Source organism: Salmo trutta, chromosome 27 (genome assembly GCF_901001165.1).
Source record: "Salmo trutta chromosome 27, fSalTru1.1, whole genome shotgun sequence".
Classification (NCBI taxonomy): Eukaryota; Metazoa; Chordata; class Actinopteri; order Salmoniformes; family Salmonidae; genus Salmo; species Salmo trutta.
Window position 1 is genome coordinate 35,558,574 of NC_042983.1, and position 23,034 is coordinate 35,581,607.

The 23,034-nt window shown below is 49.0% G+C and overlaps 1 protein-coding gene across 2 annotated transcripts; it reads left to right on the plus strand.

Annotated features, from left to right (window-relative positions):
- The first annotated feature begins 1,449 nt into the window (after nt 1-1,449).
- LOC115164956 (transducin-like enhancer protein 1) lies at nt 1,450-22,516 on the plus strand. Of its 2 annotated transcripts, none has more exons than XM_029717916.1 (20): nt 1,450-2,124; nt 2,463-2,563; nt 3,082-3,145; nt 3,614-3,658; nt 8,154-8,216; nt 8,318-8,422; nt 11,045-11,231; nt 11,508-11,524; nt 13,345-13,461; nt 13,685-13,738; nt 13,951-14,103; nt 14,402-14,540; nt 14,980-15,173; nt 15,395-15,471; nt 15,590-15,839; nt 16,010-16,257; nt 19,496-19,643; nt 20,186-20,336; nt 21,554-21,630; nt 21,771-22,516. In XM_029717916.1, the coding sequence occupies exons 1-20, from the start codon at nt 2,101-2,103 to the stop codon at nt 21,876-21,878; spliced, it is 2,322 nt and encodes a 773-aa protein (XP_029573776.1). In that variant the 5' UTR covers nt 1,450-2,100; the 3' UTR covers nt 21,879-22,516. The 2 variants fall into 2 exon arrangements, with proteins under 2 accessions (XP_029573776.1, XP_029573777.1); XM_029717917.1 differs by having other exon boundaries at nt 14,998-15,173.
- The last annotated feature ends 518 nt before the right edge of the window (nt 22,517-23,034 follow it).

The window sequence follows — 23,034 nt, forward strand, 5'->3', positions numbered from 1 at the left end:
CTTGACGCTGTTCAATATCCTGTGCTATTCTAAATGATTCTATGTAGAATGGATATTTTATACTGTCTACAGACCTGATATTCAAGGAACAATGATGATAGGAGTGCTTAGCTGCTTAAGTGGAGATTGTAGTAGGGAGCAGACTGCAAGGTTCTGTCTGGTTCCTGGTTCCTGGTTCCTGATTGGTTTATGTGAGGGCTGGGGTGCAGGAATAAATGGCAGCGTTCTATTAAGATGGCCCGGATTGAACCAGCCTATGGCCCGTCACGTGACTGGGTGAAGCCGGTGAGGGAGGAGAGCTCTACTCAAATCGAACACCAATCTGAGGCGCTCGGTTATATTGTCAACAAGGTGGCATGAGCCGTTGTTCAGAAACATACAACATCTCTTTTCCACAAAATATGTTCACATTTTTAAACTAGTTTTCATTGGGAAGGCAGATAAAGCGTTTTTATCAAAAACAATCACTTTTGCATGTGAAGACACAGAATCCACATCTAAAGAGGTTGGTGGCACCTTAATTGGGGAGAACGGGCTCGTGGTAATGACTGGAGTGGAATTGGTGAAATGGTATCAAATACATCAAACACATGGTTTCCATGTGTTTAATGCCATTCCATCCGCTCTGTTCCAGACATTATTGTGAGCCGTCCTCCCCTCAGCAGCCTCCACTAATCCACATGCTAACCTACGTCCCTTTTTCACCATTGGCTCTAACGGGACAGCCAGCTGATCCCCGGGATGCATCCCGATTCCAAAACTAATGCAATCACTTTTCATCCGGTGCAAACTACGCCTACCCGGGTGCCCGGCTAGCTTAATAGAATTCCCTCAATTCTCCTGGAGCTCAGACTGATAGTGAATCCGCTGCATCTCCACATCATCGTCCACCAGACTATGTGATGGAAAGGTCACGCTGTGTCATGTGCATCTCTCTTATGGACCCAGATGAGCCAGAGGTTAGGGCAGGTCACGGCACTCTTGGAGCCTTGCACAGGACAGGACAGGAGGCCATGGGTTCCCATGCTGAACTTACAGGATAACCTGAAACTATTTTAAGACTATAGGAGGGGAAAAGGCAGTGATAGAAAATATCTTTAATATCATAGTTTATTTGTGCATGTGTGTGCGCCTTTAAGGACCTCTGATGTCGCCACGTTACTTTGATTGACAGCTGAGATCTGTCACTCTCCAGTACACTAGCCGCCTTGTGCTCTACTCCTCGATAAACCTATCCGTCACTCGGATTGGCTGGTGTCTGTGTAGCTCAAAATAATCGACAGACTTGAATGCATTTAGAGGAAATCTATTGGTGGATTTTACATATTGCGTCATTATCCCACGTGGAAAGACAATCTCTATTGGCCCGTGTACATTTTCGGGGGCAGTTCCTTTTCTGGTTAGCTGGGGGAGTGTGAAACCGCGTGAGAAAGTTGCCATTGGGGTAAAGCGAGGCTTGACGCTACATTGTTGCGCTGATAGTGGGGAGTTGTTATTATCAAAACTAACAACATTTTCCCCTTACGAAACCTTTCTTTAGACTGAAGTATCTTCCAATATTACGTTTCATCGAGTACAGGCTATTATTCGGATAACGAATAGTAATTTATGTTGAGAATTCACCACAAGCTACCACGACAAGTCAAGTGGGAACACTTCATTACAATTAACTTCTGTGGATTTGTTCTAGTAGCCTACGCTTCTTCCCTGAGCGCGTTGTGGTCTTGGCTCTGTTGACTACAACTGGAGTTTCGGCTATTCGGATATTTCTGTGTGGACAGGATCACACAGCCTACAACAGAGGAAGAACACTCTTGTTTTTCCCCTCTGGATGACCGTATCCCTTGTTTTTACGGTTGATACATGGTCGTATGCTGGAGTAAAGAAAGAGTATTCTTCCGCGCATCAGTCGCCGGAGCACCGCTGTTGAGGAGTTGACTGGAGATCTAGAAGGACAAACGGTCGGACGTTTTGTGTCATTTTACGGCCAGTCTTGGAAGGACCTAGGATGCATTTATCGTAAGGTGGAGCAACCCCACGCCGGTCCCTATTTTGATACCAGACGTTTTTTAGGAAGAGGACGTCTGCTGAGGGAGAACGATGTTCCCCCAGGGTCGACACCCGGTAAGGTTGGCCAGTGAAACGCATCCCCCATCCGCAGGTTCTCTGCACTCATTTGTCATGTCGAACCATTCTGTATACCGGCGATGGCGGGTCGGTCCCGGATGTCGGGCGAAGCCCCTTTGTTTGTCTTTGGCTTAGAGGCTGTCAGCCTGTAACAGTTCTGTAATGAGTTTAACATGATGCACTCTCAGTAATTGGGGCTAGGCGCACTTGGCAGCGCACATCGCACTTGGATGCTGTATTGCTGTTTGTAATTCACTGCAAATTAGCCTACATCTATGATGCAGAAACAAACGGCCAGGTATTGAGTGATGTGGCTTGTTATTTTATTTTGATAGACGCCCCACCAGGCCCCGGGCCAACCTTTCAAATTCACCATTCCAGAGTCACTGGACCGCATCAAAGAGGAGTTCCAGTTCCTCCAAGCCCAGTACCACAGGTGAGTGGCTGTTCACACACAACCCACCCCCACACACAACCCACCCACCCATATACACTCCGAGGCCAGTATGTCATACTTTTTGTGCTCAGACTGTGGTAGGTCTAAGCCATGCTGATGTGCTTAAGCCAGAGGGTAGAGTCGAGGTCAGATTTTAATAAATCACCTTTTATTTTCCCATGTGTGCAACTGTGCATGTTGCCATATGTGGGACTGGGGAGGGGAAGAGGAGAGCGATGAAGTGCCCTGCATGATAACAGTAGCAGGCAGTAGGCTAGACTGCTGCTATCATAGCCGTATGACCTACAATGTCTTAATGGCCTATGCAGCAGGTAAACAAATATTGGTCTTGCATGATTCCAAGAGGTTTTCCAGACCATGCTGCTCTGCCCTATAGACCATATTAGATATGTTTATCTGAACTACATTTGGAATGTTTTCTGGGTATGTATTCAGGATTGGTGGTGGTGGCGATGTGGCGTCCTGTATTATTTTGATAGTGTCTCTGTCCTCGGCAGTTTGAAACTGGAGTGTGAGAAGCTGGCCAGTGAGAAGACAGAGATGCAGAGGCACTATGTTATGGTGAGTCCAATCAGCACACACATTCTAGATGTTAACGCACTATCACTGTCTGGATTGTTACTATTGCCACATTGCAAGCATACTGTCAACGTTTATTTTTTGCTTACACACACAAACAGGCCTACGCACACACATTGATTTCCACATTAATATATATACATTCTGAGGTTTTGTCCTTTTTGCATTTTAGTCGTTTAGCAGATGTCGTTATCCAAAGTGACTTACATTTAGTGCATTCATTTTAAGATAGCTTGGTGAGTCAACCACATATCACAGTCATAGCAAGTACATTTTCCCTCAGTAAAGTAGCTATCAGCTGGGTCAGTGCTAGTAGGAAAAGAGAAGTGGTGTTAGGGTGGGGAGACTGACTGAGATGCCTTTGAAAAGGTAAAGCTATTAACTAGCCCTCTCTTTAAGATAGTTTACTTTCCTCTGTCAGCCTAATGATTACAACTCTGTCATCCACAGTACTATGAAATGTCTTACGGGCTGAACATTGAAATGCATAAACAGGTAAGCCTTGCTCACACTCGCTCTTACTATTTCCTATAGTGTGTGTGTGTTCACGCAGAGAATGGGCTTTTAGCCTGCCAGGAAAGTTCTGTGAGGGTTTATCAGTGATGGATGGTGCTCTGTTTCTCTCTCAAGTTAGACCTGGTGGTACGAGCTCAGAGGCAGGATGAATTACTCTGTTGATTGATTGGTACTGTCTGGGGGAGTAGCCTGTTTTATTGCATTGAAGAGGCTGGGCTGGGGAGGGCATAGGAATCAATCACAGAGTCCTTTATCGAGAAAATGCAGAGGAGCACTCTTCCTCAATACACACACAGGCTTGCCCCACAGGAACAGAGCACTCTGGCTCACAGCATTTACCAGTAATTACCACAGAAATCGATTGGTCAGGACAGAGGAAATTGGAGGTGGAATAGCCTGGGTGGTTTGCTGAGGAAGGATTATGTGTGGTCTCGCTCTCTGTGTCGCTCGCTGTCCCTCTCTCTCGCTGTCCCTCTCTCTCGCTGTGTCTCCCTCTCGCTGTGTCTCCCTCTCGCTGTCGGTCTCTGTCTCTCTCTCGCTGTCGGTCTCTGTCTCTCTCTCGCTGGTGGTCGCTCGCTGTCTCTCTCTCGCTGGCGGTCTCTCGCTGTGTCTCTCTCGCTGTGTCTCTCTCGCTGGCGGTCTCTCGCTGGCGGTCTCTCACTGGCGGTCTCTCGCTGGCGGTCTCTCGCTGGCGGTGTCTCGCTGGCGGTCTCTCGCTGGCGGTCACTGTCTCTCTCTTGCTGTCACTCTCTGTCTCTCTCTCGCTGGCGGTCTCTCGCTGGCGGTCACTGTCTCTCTCTTGCTGTCACTCTCTGTCTCTCTCTCGCTGGCGGTCTCTCGCTGTCTGTCTCTCGCTGTCGGTCTCTCGCTGTCGGTCTCTCGCTGTCGGTCTCTCGCTGGCGGTCACTGTCTCTCTCTTGCTGTCACTCTCTGTCTCTCTCTCGCTGGCGGTCTCTCGCTGGCGGTCACTGTCTCTCTCTTGCTGTCACTCTCTGTCTCTCTCTCGCTGGCGGTCTCTCGCTGGCGGTCTCTCGCTGTCTCTCTCTCGCTGTCGGTCTCTCGCTGTCGGTCTCTCGCTGTCGGTCTCTCGCTGTCGGTCTCTCGCTGTCGGTCTCTCGCTGTCGGTCTCTCGCTGTCGGTCTCTCGCTGTCGGTCTCTCGCTGTCGGTCTCTCGCTGGCGGTCATTCGCTGGCGGTCGGTCGGTCTCTCGCTGGCGGTCTCTGTCTCTCTCTCGCTGTCTGATAGTAATGCATGCCTCCTATTGTGGGGAAGATGTCATTTCTGCTCATTGTCTCAGTAGAGGGTGGTATTGTGAGTGCTGTATCCCTGCCACACTGTCGCCAGTTGCTCTGGCCACACCAGCCCCAGGCCTGCCTCCCCTCTGTCTGCACCGCTGCCTGATTGAATGAAGTTGGAGGAGAGTGGAGTGCAGACCCATTCTCCTGCTGCTCATATTAGGGTATTGGGGCTGAATTCCAAACCTATCCTTAACCCCTACACCTACCCACTTTATGTAGACCTGAACGTTTTGATTCAGGTTTAATGAAGCAGTATGGTATTAGGCCTAGCTCCATTTTGCCCTCTGATAGGCTAGAGGGAAGTTTAGCCTATCCAGCCCTCAGAAGTAGTATAGATCCAGAAGTGCCTTGGGGTTAAGGGTTCAGGGTGGATCTGGAATTCAACATGTCCTCCTAGTCCATGTAGGGCTCTCTCTCTCTGCCACCTGGCAGGCCCTCAGACCTATGGCCTGTAGGCCCTCGTCACTGATATACTAGCTGATGACTCGACAACTTGCCACGATTTGGATGTGCGGTTCGTCGTGTCACCTACTACCATAGTTGAACACACTGGTTATTGTTCTGAATCAGAGCGGAAGTCTGCTCCATGACCAAAGGCCATCTTTTTGTTGTAAGCCCCTGGCATGTGTGAGAACCTCCACGCTGGCTGTCTCCTGGGGTTGAGTCAGGTAAGAGATGGGCAAGGTGAGGGACTTTTATTGGCCCATTGATTTTCTGGCTCCTCTGACCCACTTGGGCCTCAGGCTCTGGGTCGCGCAATAATTCCCTTAACCGTTCCTTAATGAATCCCTGTGGGTTTAGTGCCCAGAGTGTCTTGGAACTCAGCCTATTCCCGGCCTGCAGCACCTATCTGCCGGCTAAGAATACCCCTTAGAGATGCTGCTTCCCTTCTGGGAAAGCACAGTGGGAGAAGCAGGTCTTTTCTTGGCTTACAGGTATATTCTAGGAGCTAGGCTGGTGTATTCTAGGCCAGCTGCTGTGGTTCTAGGAGCTAGGCAGGTGTATTCTAGGCCAGCTGCTGTGGTTCTAGGAGGTAGGCAGGTGTATTCTAGGCCAGCTGCTGTGGTTCTAGGAGGTAGGCAGGTGTATTCTAGGCCAGCTGCTGTGGTTCTAGGAGCTAGGCAGGTGTATTCTAGGCCAGCTGCTGTGGTTCTAGGAGCTAGGCAGGTGTATTCTAGGCCAGCTGCTGTGGTTCTAGGAGCTAGGCAGGTGTATTCTAGGCCAGCTGCTGTGGTTCTAGGAGCTAGGCAGGTGTATTCTAGGCCAGCTGCTGTGGTTCTAGGAGCTAGGCAGGTGTATTCTAGGCCAGCTGCTGTGGTTCTAGGAGCTAGGCAGCAGACAGAAGCAGGTGTGCTAACGGGAAACCGGTGAGGCTGGCTCTTTCTAGGGCGTGTCACAAAGGCTGGGCTGCTAGAAGATTGGCTGGAGGATCCCTTCTGATAATGTAGCCAGCATCTGATATCACAGAGATCTGTATGTATCAAGCATCTGATCTAGGTCAGCACTCCGGCTCTGAGAAGCTCAATACATACGGCCCATGGGCCCTGACTCCATTTCTCACTCGCTTTTCAAAAGAAAATGGGATGCGTGTGTGTGTGTGTGTGTGTGTGTTTGTTTGTGTGTGTGTGTCTGTCTGTCTGCGAGTGTGTGTGTGTAATGTCCTATTACTGCATTCGAAGGCTCCTCTAATTCCCCCTGTACCCTGACCCGCCTCAGATCAATTTGATTGGGCGATATGTAATTTGAGCTGCATCATCTGATTTGCAGCCTCCGTGGGGGTATAGGGTATCCAGCCAATTGCAGTCACCTCCGGGGGCCGGATGCCCAGCCATGGATATGAGTGGGATGAAATTAAATTAGGAGTGATGAGATTATCTTAAAGCACCGATGGGAATAGGACCGAGGGTGAAACTTAATCTAAGGCTGACATGATAGCAAGGCAGGAGCCTCGGTATGATTCATTTCTGTGTGTGTGTGTGTGTTTTCTGAGAACTGTAGCAGGCAGCAAGCTGTTAACTAGCTCTCTCTCCAGTGAATTGTTTATGGAGTCACTCATACCCATATTGACTTTTTTATTTTATTTATCCTTTATTTAACTTGGTTGGTCTCATTGAGATAAAGACCTGGACCAATACAGCATTGATCCTATACCTTGACAGATGGTGGCAGTTGGTCCTGAAAGCAGTTAGACATGTCTGGCTATCCTTCAGCACATCTCCAGCATCACATACACCCCTGGGTTTGCCGATATTTGGTCAGAACTCTTCTACGATATGCTACTCCTAATATACGATATCCGATATAATCCTTTTGCAATGTTAATGACTAGATAATTCAAATGTTAGTTTTTAGGTCCAATATAATAGTTACATTCTCATTACTATGATCTCTCCACCATTTCCTGGTTGCTAAAAATTCAGATTTTATGTGACAAAACAAGCAAGTATAGTGTAGAGAATCATTGTACCATCTAAACCGCTGTGAGAGAAGTTTTCCATAACCGAAAATATTGTATTTTCAACTGTTTGAAGCTGGTGTACACAACCGAAAGTAAAACATGCAAAAACAAAACTTAAGAATGGGAAGCATAGAAATAGCGAACAAAGAACAGATCTACTGCTTCTTAGACTTGCTTTCAATGAGAATGACAGATCTATAACTCACATTTCTATATGAAGTTGGTTGGGTCGCCCGCAAAGTTACATATTGCAGCTTTAAATAATCTTAGTCTGACTACAAAATAAGACTTAGTTCATTCATTTAGACTTTATTTTCAACATATTAATACAGCCTAACTGATAAAACTGCACAGTTTGGTATTTGTATAGTTCAAATTGTCTTAACACTCAAAACACATTTTCAATGTCTAATATCACGATATTTAATCATGTATAGGATATCGGGTGCAGTTGACCTGGGGTGTATTCACTAGGAACCAATGGGGAGGGACATACCTGAATTAGTCCATTAAGAAACTCTCGATTTCAAAACTGTTTTGATACGCTGTGCACTGATGAATAAACCCCAGCTGGAGTTGACCTGCGTATGGCTGTGTGAATACAAGGGGGAATGTTTTTATATCCGACGGCCCCTAGGCACTGCTGGATGTATCTTCTAAGCTGTGATGGTCACTATCCATACTGATCCATCCATCCTCTCTCTACTCCATCCAACAGACAGAGATTGCCAAGAGGCTCAACACCATCTGTGCACAAGTCATCCCCTTCCTCTCACAGGAGGTAAGTGTGTGTGTGTGTGTGTGTGTGCGTATATGTTGTCAGTACATTTTGTGTAGTAGGCCCAGGATATTACGTGTGTAACGCCGTGTGTGCCCATGCAGCACCAGCAGCAGGTGGTCCAGGCGGTAGAGAGAGCCAAGCAGGTCACCATGGCTGAACTCAACGCCATCATTGGGGTACGGGGACTTCCCGGCCTACCGTCCACTGTAAATACACTCTACTGCAACTTCCTGTGTGTGTACTGTGAGAGTGTGTGTATGGTGTGTGTATGTGTGACATGCTATTCGTGAAATGTTGACATGTCTGTGACAGTTCTTTACCGGGATATGCTGCTGCTGTGTTTTATAACCATAACAACATGCATATTTTTATTTTGTATTTTATTTAACCTTTTATTTAACTAGGCAAGTCAGTTAAGAACAAATTCTTATTTCCAATGACGGCCTACACTGGCCAAACCCGGACGACGCTGGGCCAATTGTGCACCGCCCTATGGGACTGCCCTATGGGACCCGGAATCCAGGTTGTGATACAGCCTGTATTCGAACCAGGGTGTCTTTGCCTTAGACCGCTGCGCCACTCGGGAGCACATGCTGTGTTTGGAAACCATAACAACAGGTGTAGCTGCTGCTGTGTTTGGTAACCATAACAACATGTGTAGCTGCTGCTGTGTGTTGGCTGTTTGGATTTTCTCAACGGTTCTGTGAGGCTTTGGAAGAGGCGGGAGGCTGAGGTGGTGGGGGTGGTGGGTTTGATGGCTGTGGTGGTGGGGGAGGTGGGTTTGATGGCTGTGGTGGTGGGGAGGTGGGTTTGATGGCTGTGGTGGTGGGGAGGTGGGTTTGATGGCTGTGCTGGTGGGGGAGGTGGGTTTGATGGCTGTGGTCGTGGGGGAGGTGGGTTTGATGGCTGTGGTGGTGGGGAGGTGGGTTTGATGGCTGTGCTGGTGGGGGAGGTGGGTTTGATGGCTGTGCTGGTGGGGGAGGTGGGTTTGATGGCTGTGCTGGTGGGGGAGGTGGGTTTGATGGCTGTGGTGGTGGGGGAGGTGGGTTTGATGGTTGTGGTCGTGGGGGAGGTGGGTTTGATGGCTGGGGTGGTGGGGGAGGTGGGTTTGATGGCTGGGGTGGTGGGGGAGGTGGGTTTGATGGCTGGGGTGGTGGGGGAGGTGGGTTTGATGGCTGGGGTGGTGGGGGAGGTGGGTTTGATGGCTGGGGGGGTGGGGGAGGTGGGTTTGATGGCTGGGGGGGTGGGGGAGGTGGGTTTGATGGCTGGGGGGGTGGGGGAGGTGGGTTTGATGGCTGGGGGGGTGGGGGAGGTGGGTTTGATGGTTGTGGTCGTGGGGGAGGTGGGTTTGATGGCTGGGGTGGTGGGGGAGGTGGGTTTGATGGCTGGGGTGGTGGGGGAGGTGGGTTTGATGGCTGGGGGGGTGGGGGAGGTGGGTTTGATGGCTGGGGGGGTGGGGGGGGTGGGTTTGATGGCTGGGGGGGTGGGGGAGGTGGGTTTGATGGCTGGGGGGGTGGGGGAGGTGGGTTTGATGGCTGGGGGGGTGGGGGAGGTGGGTTTGATGGTGGTGGGGGGGAGGCGTGGGAGGTGGGTTTGATGGTGGTGGGGGAGGAGGGTTTGATGACGGTGGGTTTGATGGTGGTGGGGGAGATGGGTTTGATGGTGGTGGGGGAGGTGGGTTTGATGGTGGTGGGGGAGGTGGGTTTGATGGCTGTGGTGGGGGAGGAGGTTTTGATGGCTGTGGCGGGGGTGGCGGTTGCCATTTGAGTCTTAATTGCAGGATTCCAGTGTGTATAAAGTGGGTTTGAGAGTCTGGTCCCCCCCCCACCAAGCTGTCAGTCACTGTGTTTGTGTGTGTTAAATGAGTGTAATGAAGCATGGACACCCTCACCCCTCCCTTCACGGCTCACCCTAACACCCCCTGACACACAGGCTCCCCCCGCCTCCACCAATACTTCCCCTCCATTTACTCTCACCAGTGGGGGGGGTGTGTTTGCATGTGTGTGAGCGAGCGCTCTTTGCCGTGCTGTTTTGGCACATGGAACAAGGGCTCGGTGGTATGTGTGTGTTTGGCTGGCAAGCCCAGGGATTAGCGCTGTGAAAGAGTAGGTATGGGGTTAGAGTGCTGTGGCGTCTCTCTCCTGTGGTTCTGAGGAGGAGGGGGGGGTGTGGCTTAGTCAATTAGAGATAAAGAGGAGGGTTGACCTTCACCACCGCCCCTCCCCCACTCTCCTGCTGAGACCCTCCCTCCCCCCGCGGCAAATCTCCGAGGTTTGATTCCTGCGGCTACTGTCTGAAGACGCAATAATGATGTTTTGGAACACAAAGGCATTTCACGCTCAGACGAGCGCCTGATTTGGTGTGAAAGAGACCGAGACCTGACAGCTAAACGCCCCCAATCCACCAGAGCCGCCCTCTCCTCCCCACCCTCCCTCCCTCCCTGGTCTGCAGGCAGCAGCTGGGGCTCTCCAACCCCTCCTCCCTTCCTCTTCAAGCTCTGGGCTGTGATCCCAGCTGTCAGTATTGTTCTCTCTCTCTGTGTGTGTGTGTGTGTGTGTGTGTGTGTGTGTGTGTGTGTGTGTTTAGAAATATAGAGTGTGTGTTGAAGGGAGAGGATTATGGCTCTGCCATTATTTGTAAGAAGGCCAGATCGTAGAAAGCTTCTCCGGATGAAACACTGAAGGGTCATGAATTCCTCTAGGTTTTAACATTGATCACTCTGCTCCATCAGTGTGTTAATGGCTTGTTCTATTGATTGACACACTTTCAAGTGGATTGAGGAATATTGATTGATTATAAATTAGTAATTGATTGCCTCTCTCCTGTAGCAGCAGCACCTGTCCCACGTGCACAGCTCCCATGTCCCCCTCACCCCCCACCCCGCGGGGCTCCACCCGGCCCATTTGGGGGGAGGGGCAAGTCTGCTCGCCTTGTCCAGTGCCCTGGGGGCGCCGCCACCCCACCTGGCCAGCAAAGAGGACAGGAAACACCCAGTGGAGGCCGAGCACCTGAGAGGTGAGACCCACCAGGCCTTGTTGCTGGGCCTGCATCTGAGGAGGAGTCTGTCTGGCTCGCCCACGTAGCCAGACAGAGGGAGTAGAACAGACTGGACTGTGTTATCATTGGGTTTGTTAATAATAAATATACTGAAAACAACAAGGGCACGGCTCTGGGTTCTAATTATTTTATTTTTCTCTCTGTTTCTTTTTGTGTGTTTTCCATGCCTCCCTCGTGTGCGCCCTGGTGTCCTCGACACCTTGATGCTGTGTGTCATCGTTGCTATGGGAACAGAGAGAGAGCCAGGCACAGTAAGTACTTCCTGTTACCTATGGCTGCAGCCTTGGCAAGCGCTAGTTAAATACCTGAAATCAAGCATCATACCACTCCTAGATGATATGATAGGAGAGAGTCAACTAGTCCTGAAATAAAGCAGCATACCACTCCTAGATGATATGATAGGAGAGAGAGTCAACTAGTCCCTGGTTGCTAGGGGACCTGATGCTACTTTGCACCACAAAGCACAAGCCATCTAGTTTCCCCCTTAGCACTTTTGATGTTAACCCCTGCTAATCATTCCCTAAGCCCACTCACTATCTTTCTCTCACACAGACACAGCTCTGTGCCACCCACCATCCTTGCTTTGATTCACCTCCCTTTCTCTCATTCTCATGTCAAACTGGCTTTCATTTAGAAATGCATCCATGGCCTTTAAGTGTGTGTGTGTGTGTGTGTGTGTGTGTGTGTGTGTGTGTGTGTGTGTGTGTGTGTGTTTTCTGAGGTTAACATCATGGCAGGGTGGGAGGGGGCTGGGGTGTTGGGCTGCCTGCCGTTACTGGATCTGCCCTGGTCTGTTTGGCGCTCTCTCCAAATGAGGGCATTAGCAGAGCCCTCATGCACGCACGTACACAGACGTGTACGCGCACGTGCACACACACACACACACACACACACACACACACACACACACACACACACACACACACACAATGACAGGAGCTCTCGCCCTCCACTGCCCGGCATTGTTGTCTATTAAACACCTCAGTGAGCAGATTGCCCCCCCCACCCCACTCTGCTGATCCTGCGCTTAAAGGGCCTCATTGTGTTTAATACGGCTGCCGGGGGGGGGCTAGAGCGTCATGACCTGAGAGACAGCGGGGAAATTGCTTGTGTTTTGTGGGTCAGCTCTCTGCTTTCTAAAGCCTTTAAATAATGTTCCCCTGGGAGGGAGGCCTTGAAGGAACCTTTGGCTGGGGGCGAAGGGGGGAGGAAGAGGGGAGGAGGCCCCTTGCCCTGCCTGTCTATTGGGGCTCTCTCTGTGTGTGTGTGTGTGTGTGTGTGTGTGTTCTGCGGCTCCTGGATGCACATTTCATTGACAGCGTCAGGCCTAAATGGACTCCAACATGATGGGCTAATCCACACAATGAAATCTGTTAGCCAGGGGAGGGGGGGTTGTGGAAGTGAATCTCACTCACACACACACACACACACACACACACACACACTGCCCTTTAGCTACAGCAGTAATAGCTGGACTGGGCCAGGAGAGGGAGCACTGATAAAGCGGCAGAACTACTCTAATCAGCGTCTTCTCTGCCGTGTGTCAGCCCACCACCACCACCTCCTTGACTTGAGGGTTTTGACTGAAGACTGACAGACAGCCACACCTGTCCCTGGCCTGGAGGGTGAAGGTGCTGTAGTCCAGGGTTCTGAGACACCCTCCTGTTGGTTTTCACTCCAACCCGGTTCCTGGAGAGAGACACCCTCCTGTTGGTTTTCACTCCAACCCGGTTCCTGGAGAGAGACACCCTCCTGTTGGTTTTCACTCCAACCCGGTTCCTGGAGAGAGACACCCTCCTGTTGGTTTTCACTCCAACCCGGTTCCTGGAGAGAGACACCCTCCTGTTGGTTTTCACTCCAACCCGGTTCCTGGAGAGAGACAAAAACAACCTACAGGACGGTCGCGCTCTGGGAACAGGGTTGGAGAACCTTGATGTCGATGCTGATTTCCCCACTAATGTTAGGTTAGCATTGGGATGAAGGGAAGCTGATCTGTACCTAGGGAAAACTTCACCCAGGAGTGGCCTGTAGAATGTCATGTCTCATCCCTTCCTCCTCCTGTCTTTGGCAGAGTAATACCCTGCTGGTTGCTGACAGTTTGCGTAACTCAGACAAGCGGCGCAACGGACCAGAATTTGCCAACGACACCAAGAAGAGAAAAGTGGAGGACAAGGACTCCAGTCATTATGTAAGCAGCAGCTGTGAGGGTGATACGTGTCAAATCAAATTGTCACGTGCCGAATCCAACATGTGAAATGCTTACTTACAAACCCTTAACCAACAGTGCAGTTCAAGAAGAGTTGAGAAAATATTTACCAAATAAACTAAAGTAAAAAATAACACAATAAAATAATGTGTGTGTGTGTGTGTGTGTGTGTGTGTGGTGACTGACACCCTGTTTGTCCCCACAGGATAGTGATGGGGAGAAGAGTGATGACAACCTGGTGGTGGATGTCTCCAATGAGGTAACGTGTGTCTTTCTGACGTGTACATGCCTGTCTGAATGTTCTGTTAGGCCTCGCTAGATGGCTGAAAAATAGATGGATGTCATATGGACCCTGGTCAAGTAGTGCACAATATAGGACATGGGGTGCTCTTTAGGACGCAGACTATTATTCCACATGGGGGGGAAGTGGGGCACCGAGTGAGTCAGTGTGTGAATGAACCCCCCCTCCAGGACCCTGCCTCCCCACACGGTACGCGCCTGCCATCCCCCAGGGAGAACGGGCTGGACAAGACACGCCTCCTGAAGAAGGACCCCTCCTGTAGCCCCGCCTCCACAGCCTCATCTGCAAGCTCCTCCTCCCTCAAGTCCAAAGAGATGGGAATGGTGGGTGTAGCCAAAGCCCTCAATACACCTAACCCAATTCTGTCTAAACAAGACTTCAACTCTGGGTCACAGAAACACACAACTGACCTTCAGCAGAATATCTCAGCTCTGTCTCTCTCTTGCTATCTGTCTCTCTCTTGCTATCTGTCTCTCTCTTGCTATCTGTCTCTCTCTTGCTATCTGTCTCTCTCTTGCTATCTGTCTCTCTCTTGCTATCTGTCGCTCTCTTGCTATCTGTCGCTCTCTTGCTATCTGTCGTGTGATATCTGGGTAATGAATGCCTCTGTTTCCATGGCAGCGTGACAAGCCGGGTACGCCTGGGCTGAAGTCGAGCACACCTACTCCCAGAGGAGACTCCACCCCCGGACCCAGCGCCACGCCCAGTCTCCGGCCAAGCCTAGTCAAGCCTCCCTCCATGGAGCTACCTCACCCACCTAGTAAGATGATAAAAAGTCACACCTTTTGAACTGACCTCGTGCCATTTCCAACCCTTCCTAACAGCCTACAAGGCGGCAGGTAGCCTAGCATTAAGAAGGTTGGGCCAGTAACTGTAAGGTCACTGGTTTCGAATCCCCAAGTCTGTGCACTCGAGTACTTAACCCTAGTTGTTGCTCTGGAGAAGAACGTCTGCTAAATTAATAAAAGGGTGCATGCATATTACAGGCCACCTATTAGTTTACATTGGTTTTTGTTAGGGATTCTACACTCAAACTCTTTTGGTATTTATTTCATTAGTCCTTTAATACAATCCCCCAAAACTGCATTTCAGCAGTCAAGTTTTCATGAGAGCTCTTTCAGTACAGAGCAAAAACTTGATGTGTTTTGGCATCATATGAATATGACTGAATACAGTTCCATTAACCCATCTGACAACAGCTCTTGTGTACCCCTTAGCTGCTGGTCTACGGACCCCGCTGGCGGTGCCTGGGTCGTACCCTGGGCCTTTTGGAATGCTGCCCCACGCCGCCATGAACGGGGAGCTGGCGGGCGCCGCCTACGCCGGCCTCCACAACATGTCCCCTCAGATGAGTGCTGCTGTCGCCGTGGCTGCATACGGACGCTCCCCTATGGTGGGTGTGTGCTTGTGTGTTCGCTTATTCATTCCATCCGAGTCCATAATATTTGCTCATTGCGTGTCTAAACGGCTAAGTGTCTGTGTTTATGTAGGACCCAATACGCTGTCAACTGACTCATTTCTCGTGTGTAGGTGTGTGTGTGTGCGCTCGCGTGCGTGCGCACCCATGGTTCTTTGAGTGTGTACTCATCCCTCTCTTTCTGTGTTCTCCCTCAGGTGGGCTTCGACCCTCATCCTCACATGAGAGTACCTGGAATGCCCCCCAGTTTATCAGGCATCCCTGGAGGCAAACCGTGAGTGTGTGTGTGCGGAGACAGTGACCACTGTCCCAATACTTTTGGTGCTCACTGTATCTCAAATGTATTCCATGCCTCAAGTCCCTCTTCCTCCTCCACCTCGTCCTCCTCTCAGGGCATACTCTTTCCACGTTAGCGCCGATGGACAGATGCAGCCGGTGCCCTTCCCTCCGGACGCCCTAGTGGGCCCGGGCATCCCACGCCATGCTCGCCAGATCAACACTCTGAGCCACGGCGAGGTGGTGTGTGCCGTCACCATCAGTAATCCCACGCGCCACGTCTACACGGGCGGCAAGGGCTGCGTCAAGGTCTGGGACATCAGTCACCCTGGCAACAAGAGTCCCGTGTCCCAACTGGACTGCCTGGTGAGTGCTACACAAATATACACGCTTTTATCCAAAATCACGCAGTTGACGCATGTATTGAGTAGCGTCGTGCATATTTAAAAAGAGATCTTTAAAAACACACCTACCTACCACTTTATTTCATAGTTTGTGTATTAGAGACCAAAAATGTGTGTGTGTGTGTGTGTCAGAACCGAGACAACTACATCCGCTCGTGCCGGCTGCTCCCCGACGGCCGGACGCTCATCGTGGGGGGCGAGGCCAGCACGCTGTCAATCTGGGACCTGGCCACGCCCACCCCACGCATCAAGGCGGAGCTGACCTCCTCTGCCCCCGCCTGCTACGCCCTGGCCATCTCCCCCGACTCCAAGGTTTGCTTCTCCTGCTGCAGCGATGGGAACATCGCCGTCTGGGACCTGCACAACCAGACCCTGGTTAGGTAAGGAACACTGGGAGGAGAATACATGGCCAGTTGGTAATAGATAGAACTGAATAGCCTTTACTAACCACAGGTCCAGCGTCAGCAAATGTATTATCCCCCTACTGTGGTAGGTAAGATTGGGGTAGGTTGATCTGTTCCTAGATATGTGGTTCAGGGCAACTTCTTTCCTTGAGTGAATACACATGAATGTTTGTCCAGGTAACTGCCAAAATAAAGGGAACACCAACATAAAGTCTCTTAATAGGGTGTCAAGGTAGAGGTTGACACGAGTGAAAATTCAGTTCTGTCCTGTCCTCATCCTGTAATAGTCCTATAACCACGGAACTTTCCGGTCCCATCCCATGCTAATTTTTACACTCAGAAATAACTTCCTCCCTTAGCTGTTCGTCTGTCTGACCCCCTGCTCTGCTGCTCATGAGACAGTAGCCTGTCCTGCACACACACAGGATGATAACCACAGTCAGTCAATTGAGCTCATGGATATGGACATGTGTAATTGCTTGGCAAAGACAACTCGATCAAATTTAGCTAAAACATTGCTCTTTCCTTTTAACGGCTCTGTTAGTGTTGGGTCCTTGGCAGCAACAAGATGTTGGAATTCCTCTCTTGAAGGTTTCGTCATTCTCTGACTTAAAAAAAAAAGTAACCTTTATTTAACTAGGCAAGTCAGTTCAGAACAAATTCTTATTTACAATGACGGCCTAAGAACACTGGGTTAACTGCCTTGTTCAGGGGCAGAACGACAGATTTTTACCTTGTCAGCTCGGGGATTCAATCTAGCAACATTTCGGTTACTAGTACAACGCTCTAACCACTAGGCAACCTGCCGACTTACCTTTGTCATCTGAGGTAAAGTAGTCACTGGTTACACTAGTCTCAACGTCAACAGTGAAGAGGCGACTCCGGGATGCTGGCCTTCTAGGCAGAGTTCTTCTGTCCAGTGTCTGTCTTCTTTTGCCCATCTTAATATTTTATTTATATTGGCCAGTCTGAGATATGGCTTTTTCTTTGCAACTCTGCCAAGAAGGCCAGCATCCCGGAGTCGCCTCTTCACTGTTGACGTTGAGACTGGTGTTTTGTGTGTACTATTTAATGAAGCTGCCAGTTGAGGACTTGTGAGGCATCTGTTTCTCAAAACTAGACACTCTAATTTATTTGTCCTCTTGCTCAGTTGTCCACCAGCACCCCCCCCCCCCCCACTCCTCTTTCTATTCTGGTTAGAGCCAGTTTGTGCTGTTCTGTGAAGGGAGTAGTACACAGCGTTGAACGAGATCTTCAGTTTCTTGGCAATTTCTCGCATGGAATAGCCTTAATTTCTCAGAACAAGAATAGACTGACAAGTTTCAAAAGAAAGTGCCTTGTGTCTGGCCATTTTGAGCCTGTAATCGAACCCACAAATGCTGATGCTCACGATACTCAACTAGTTTAAAGAAGGCCAGTTTTATTGCTTCTATAATCACCACAAAAATTTTCAGCTGTGCTAACATCATTGCAAAAGAGTTTTCTAATGATCAATTAACCTTTTAAAATAATGAACTTGGATTAGCTTACACAACATGCCATTGGAACACAGGAGTGATGGTTGTTAATAATGGGCCTGTAGATATTCTATACTTTTGAACGGTAGTGTACATTACTCTAGTGTTTACCATTCCAGACATTACCCTGGCGTGTCCTATTCCAGACATTACCCTGGCATTCCAGACATTACCCTGGCATTCCAGACGTTGCCCTGGCATTCCAGACATTACCCTGGCATTCCAGACGTTGCCCCTGGCGTGTCCCATTCCAGACGTTGCCCCTGGCGTGTCCCATTCCAGACGTTGCCCCTGGCGTGTCCCATTCCAGACGTTGCCCCTGGCGTGTCCCATTCCAGACGTTGCCCCTGGCGTGTCCCATTCCAGACGTTGCCCCTGGCGTGTCCCATTCCAGACGTTGCCCCTGGCGTGTCCCATTCCAGACGTTGCCCCTGGCGTGTCCCATTCCAGACGTTGCCCCTGGCGTGTCCTTTATTTTGGCAGTTACTTGTATATGTTCATGTGTTACCTCTGAGTGTACAGTGTAGTTACATGTGTGCTTGAGCGGGTCGTATATCATGTGTGTGTATTTGAGCATGTTCTGAATTGATATAATATATATCCTTTATGCAGACGTTTTCATCGAAAGAGACTGAATCATGAATACATGTGGGGGTGGGCTCAGCGGGAATTGAACCCCCAAACCTTGGCGTTGCAAGCGCTATGCTCTACCAACTGGGCCACACAGGACCATGTACAGTTAAGCAATAAGGCCCGAGAAGATGTGGTATATGGCCAATATATCATGGCTAAGGGCTGTTTTTTTAGCCCGACGCAACGCCTGGACACAGCCCTTACATGGAACCCAAACCGGCTGCGCGCGCGCCATCGTGCATAAATTTATTTTGTCCCCCCACACCAAACGCGATCACGACACGCAGGTTAAAATATCAAAACAAACTCTGAACCAATTATATTAATTTGGGGACAGGTCGAATAGCATTAAACATGTATGACAATTTAGCTAGCTAGCTTGCTGTTGCTAGCTAATTTGTCCTGGGATAAAACATTGAGTTGTTATTTTACCTGAAATGCACAAGGTCCTCTACTCCGACAATTAATCCACACATAAAACGGCCAACCGAATCATTTCTAGTCATCTCTCCTCCTTCCAGGCTTTTTCATCTTTGAACTTATATGGTGATCGCATCTAAACTTTCATAGTATTACCACGACGACCGGCATAACAGTTTGTCTTTCAATCACCCACGTGGGTATAACCAATGAACAGATGGCACGTGGGTACCTGCTTCTATAAACCAATGAGGAGATGGGAGAGGCAGGACTTGTAGCACGATCTGCGTCAGAAATAGGAATGACTTCTATTTTAGCCCTTGGAAATGCAGACGCTCCTTGGCGCACGCGAGCAGTGTGGGTGCAATAATTGAATAACATGGATTTCAAAATGTATTTTGCAACGCACACGACGTGTCCGTCTGGTCAGCATGTTAGCCGTGGTATATTGTCCGTATATCACAAACACCTGAGGAGCCTTATTGCTATTATAAACTGGTTACCAACGTCGTTAGAGCAGTAAAACTAAATGTTTATCATACCTGTGGTATACGGTCTGATATACCATGGCTGTCAGCCAATCAGCATTCAGGGCTCGACCCACCCAGTTTATAATATTTGTTAACGTGTGTTGTCCAACACAGGCAGTTCCAGGGCCACACAGACGGAGCCAGCTGTATTGACATCTCCAATGATGGGACCAAGCTGTGGACAGGGGGGCTGGACAACACAGTCCGATCCTGGGACCTAAGGGAGGGACGCCAGCTGCAGCAGCACGACTTCACCTCACAGGTACAGACACACACACACCTGAGAAACACAACTCATGCAGCACGACTTGAAACTGCAGGTTGATGCACACCCTGCACACACACAGGCATCTCACATCACTGGTGATGAAGGATCTCATGCACTTTGGTTGCAGCTCGTTGTCACCTTGCAACGGTGTATTCTTAAGAACCTCCTTGTGTAACAGGTTACAATGCCCAGCACAATATAGTGTATTAACAGGTTTGGCCCGGAGCAGGATGATATTAGCTTGATACCTAAGGAGGGAATTGTAAAGGGGAAAAGACTGGGCTTCTTGTTGTGGCAGCTGGGGCAGTCCTCTCTTAATTCACACATTATATACAGGACATTTAGCCACAGCTGTGTGCTAGCAGAGATGCTATTGAAACAACAAGGCCTGGAGCGATACTTTACTTTTAATACCGCAAATACCATACCTAGTTGTTGTTGTTTTACCACTTCATCAGTGACACACACACACACACACACACACACACACACACACACACACACACACACACACACACACTCTGCCCTCTCTCCAGATCTTCTCTCTGGGGTACTGTCCGACGGGAGAGTGGCTGGCGGTGGGGATGGAGAGCAGTAATGTAGAGGTGCTCCATGTCACCAAGCCAGACAAGTACCAGCTGCACCTCCACGAGAGCTGTGTGCTCTCCCTCCAGTTTGCTTCATGTGGTAAGACCATGTCTCCAGATCTCTGTATGACTGACGTCCTCGAGGTCTGTGTATGACTTCTTGTTAGCTGTGTACAGTAACTTAATGTCAGATCCACTTGTGTCGCTGTGTTTTGTCTCCCTGTATCCATATTTATTTATTTTTCTCAACTAGGCAAGTCAGTTCAGAACAAATTCTTATTTACAATGACGGCCTAGGAACAGTTGGTTAACTGCCTTGTTCAGGGGCAGAACAACAGATTTTTACCTTGTCAGCTCGGGGATTCAATCTGGCAACCTTTCGGTTACTAGTCCAACGCTCTAACCACTAGGCAACCTGCCAACTTACGTTGACATCTGAGGTAAAGTAGTCACTGGTTACACTAGTCACAACGTCAACAGTGAAGAGGCGACTCCGGGATGCTGGCCTTCTAGGCAGAGTTCTTCTGTCCAGTGTCGGTCTTCTTTTGCCCATCTTAATATTTTATTTATATTGGCCTTGTCAGCTCAGGGATTCGATCTAGCAACCTTTTGGTTACTAGTCCAACGCTCTAACCACTAGGACACCTGCCGGGTTAAATTTCCGCTTTCGAACTGTGGTTTCGTTTTCCATTTTGAACTGTGATGTATTAAACTTCCTGTTTTATGCAAGTATTCTGTTTAACTTTTCTTCTCCACATTCTGACCTGATATCTGACCTCTGGTGATATCTGACCTCTGGTGATATCTGACCTCTGGTGATATCTGACCTCTGGTGATATCTGACCTCTGGTGATATCTGACCTCTGGTGATATCTGACCTCTGGTGATATCTGACCTCTGGTGATATCTGACTTTTGGTGATATCTGACCTCTGGTGATATCTGACCTCTGGTGATATCTGACCTCTGACCTGATATCTGACCTCTGGTGATATCTGACCTCTGGTGATATCTGACCTCTGGTGATATCTGACCTCTGGTGATATCTGACCTCTGGTGATATCTGACCTTTGGTGATATCTGACTGCCACAGCTTCACATTCTGTTTCCATGTATCCTCATATACAGTAGCTCTAATCCTGACTTGATGTGATTATAAGCCCTCTGCTCTGAGTACTCTGGTATTGGCCCCTACAGTATTAGCTGTCATAGCTTTATGTGATTCCTAAAGCACTCTCTCTCTTCCTCTCTCTCTGCCTCCTCTCTCTGCCTCGCTCTCTCTCGGCCTCTCTCTCTGCCTCGCTCTCTCTGCCACCAGGTAAATGGTTTGTGAGCACAGGGAAGGATAACCTGCTGAACGCGTGGAGGACACCGTACGGAGCCAGTATATTCCAGGTACACACACACCTGTCTGTTCTCTCCGATCAGCCTACCTACCGATGTTTTTTTGATCTTGTGTCAAGGCTGGATGTTAAGCTTTCTCTAATCTTTCCCTCTATACCCCCCCCCCCCTCTACCTCTCTCCGCTTCTGTAGTCGAAGGAGTCTTCGTCGGTGCTAAGCTGTGACATCTCAGTCGATGATAAGTACATAGTTACAGGTTCTGGAGATAAGAAGGCCACTGTCTATGAAGTCATCTACTAGACTGCACTAGTGAGCGGATCGGCCACTGACAAACCAAAGTGGCTTTTTACTGTCCTACATCTGACCCTGGGTCAGGGAATACTAGAGAACATTCTATATACGTGACCTTTCTACTGTCCTACAGCTGACCCTGGGTCAGGATATCCTACAGGACATTCTATATTCATTACCATGGGCAGAGCCCCCAGAACAATGACTGATGGAAAGGCGGACCGAAACCTCAGATATGCCGAATTAACAGCATTGTCGTTTTTATTTTGACAGACAAAGAATGTGAATGGCCTGGTGACCTCTACCCTTTGTGACCCCTAACCTCTGACCCTAGCCTGCTTTTCTGTCAGACATGAGCCCCCACACTGACTCTTCACCCTAGTACCGTGTCCCATCCTACATGTCTGCTATCGTGTGATTAGTTCAGTTTTATTCTCTTTGTATTTTTGTTATCGGTTGAGCGTTTGTAAAAAAAAGTGTATATATTTCTTTTCTTACAGTAAATGCTTTAGAAATAACAAATGTTTGCTATGTCTTTTACATGGAAAATAATCTAACCAGGAAAAAACACTAAATGGTCTTAATGCTAGCTAATATAAATCGAAAGAAATTACTAGACAATAAATGTTATTTTTTTTTCGAACAAACGTCTTTTCTCTGGCTTCCAAAGTAGTGAACTGTATCATTCTTATATTGGTAAGGCCATGACCTTCCATCCAACAGGTCCTATATTCAGCCTGCATAGTCTAGTTCAGGGGTCTTCAACCTTTTCTTGCCTAGGCACCCCCTCTCAGGCAAACCGGCGACCCCCATCATACATTAGCAAAAAACATGATTTAATTTGTCTTATCAGGTGAATGTTAATGGCAAGGAGAAGTCATCAAAAAAATTTAAATAGTTATTATTTAGACTTTCCAGCATTATGATTGGAAGAGGAAGTGTGAACTCTTAACAGCCTATTAGCTAGAAAGGTAACTGTAAACACATGTTCGCTAAGAGCAACTGTTTAGCTGGTTAAACAAAGGTTAGCCATACTTAATGTCCAAGCTAAGAAAGCCTACCGACAGCCAGTGGCACTTGCTGCACTGGTAATCTATTATCGGGTGCCTTTTCAACGCTCTAGTGAGAAATATTTGGCTCCAGTGAGGGTCATTTCTTCTCTACC

What these genes read in the sequence shown, in the direction of transcription:
- LOC115164956 (XM_029717916.1), top strand. Translation starts at nt 2,101, where the DNA reads ATGTTCCCCCAGGGTCGACACCCG. An exon ending in TCCCCCAGGGTCGACACCCG is followed by an intron (nt 2,125 to 2,462) that starts GTAAGGTTGGCC and finishes TTATTTTGATAG; the next exon opens with ACGCCCCACCAGGCCCCGGG. An exon ending in TCCCCTTCCTCTCACAGGAG is followed by an intron (nt 8,217 to 8,317) that starts GTAAGTGTGTGT and finishes GTGCCCATGCAG; the next exon opens with CACCAGCAGCAGGTGGTCCA.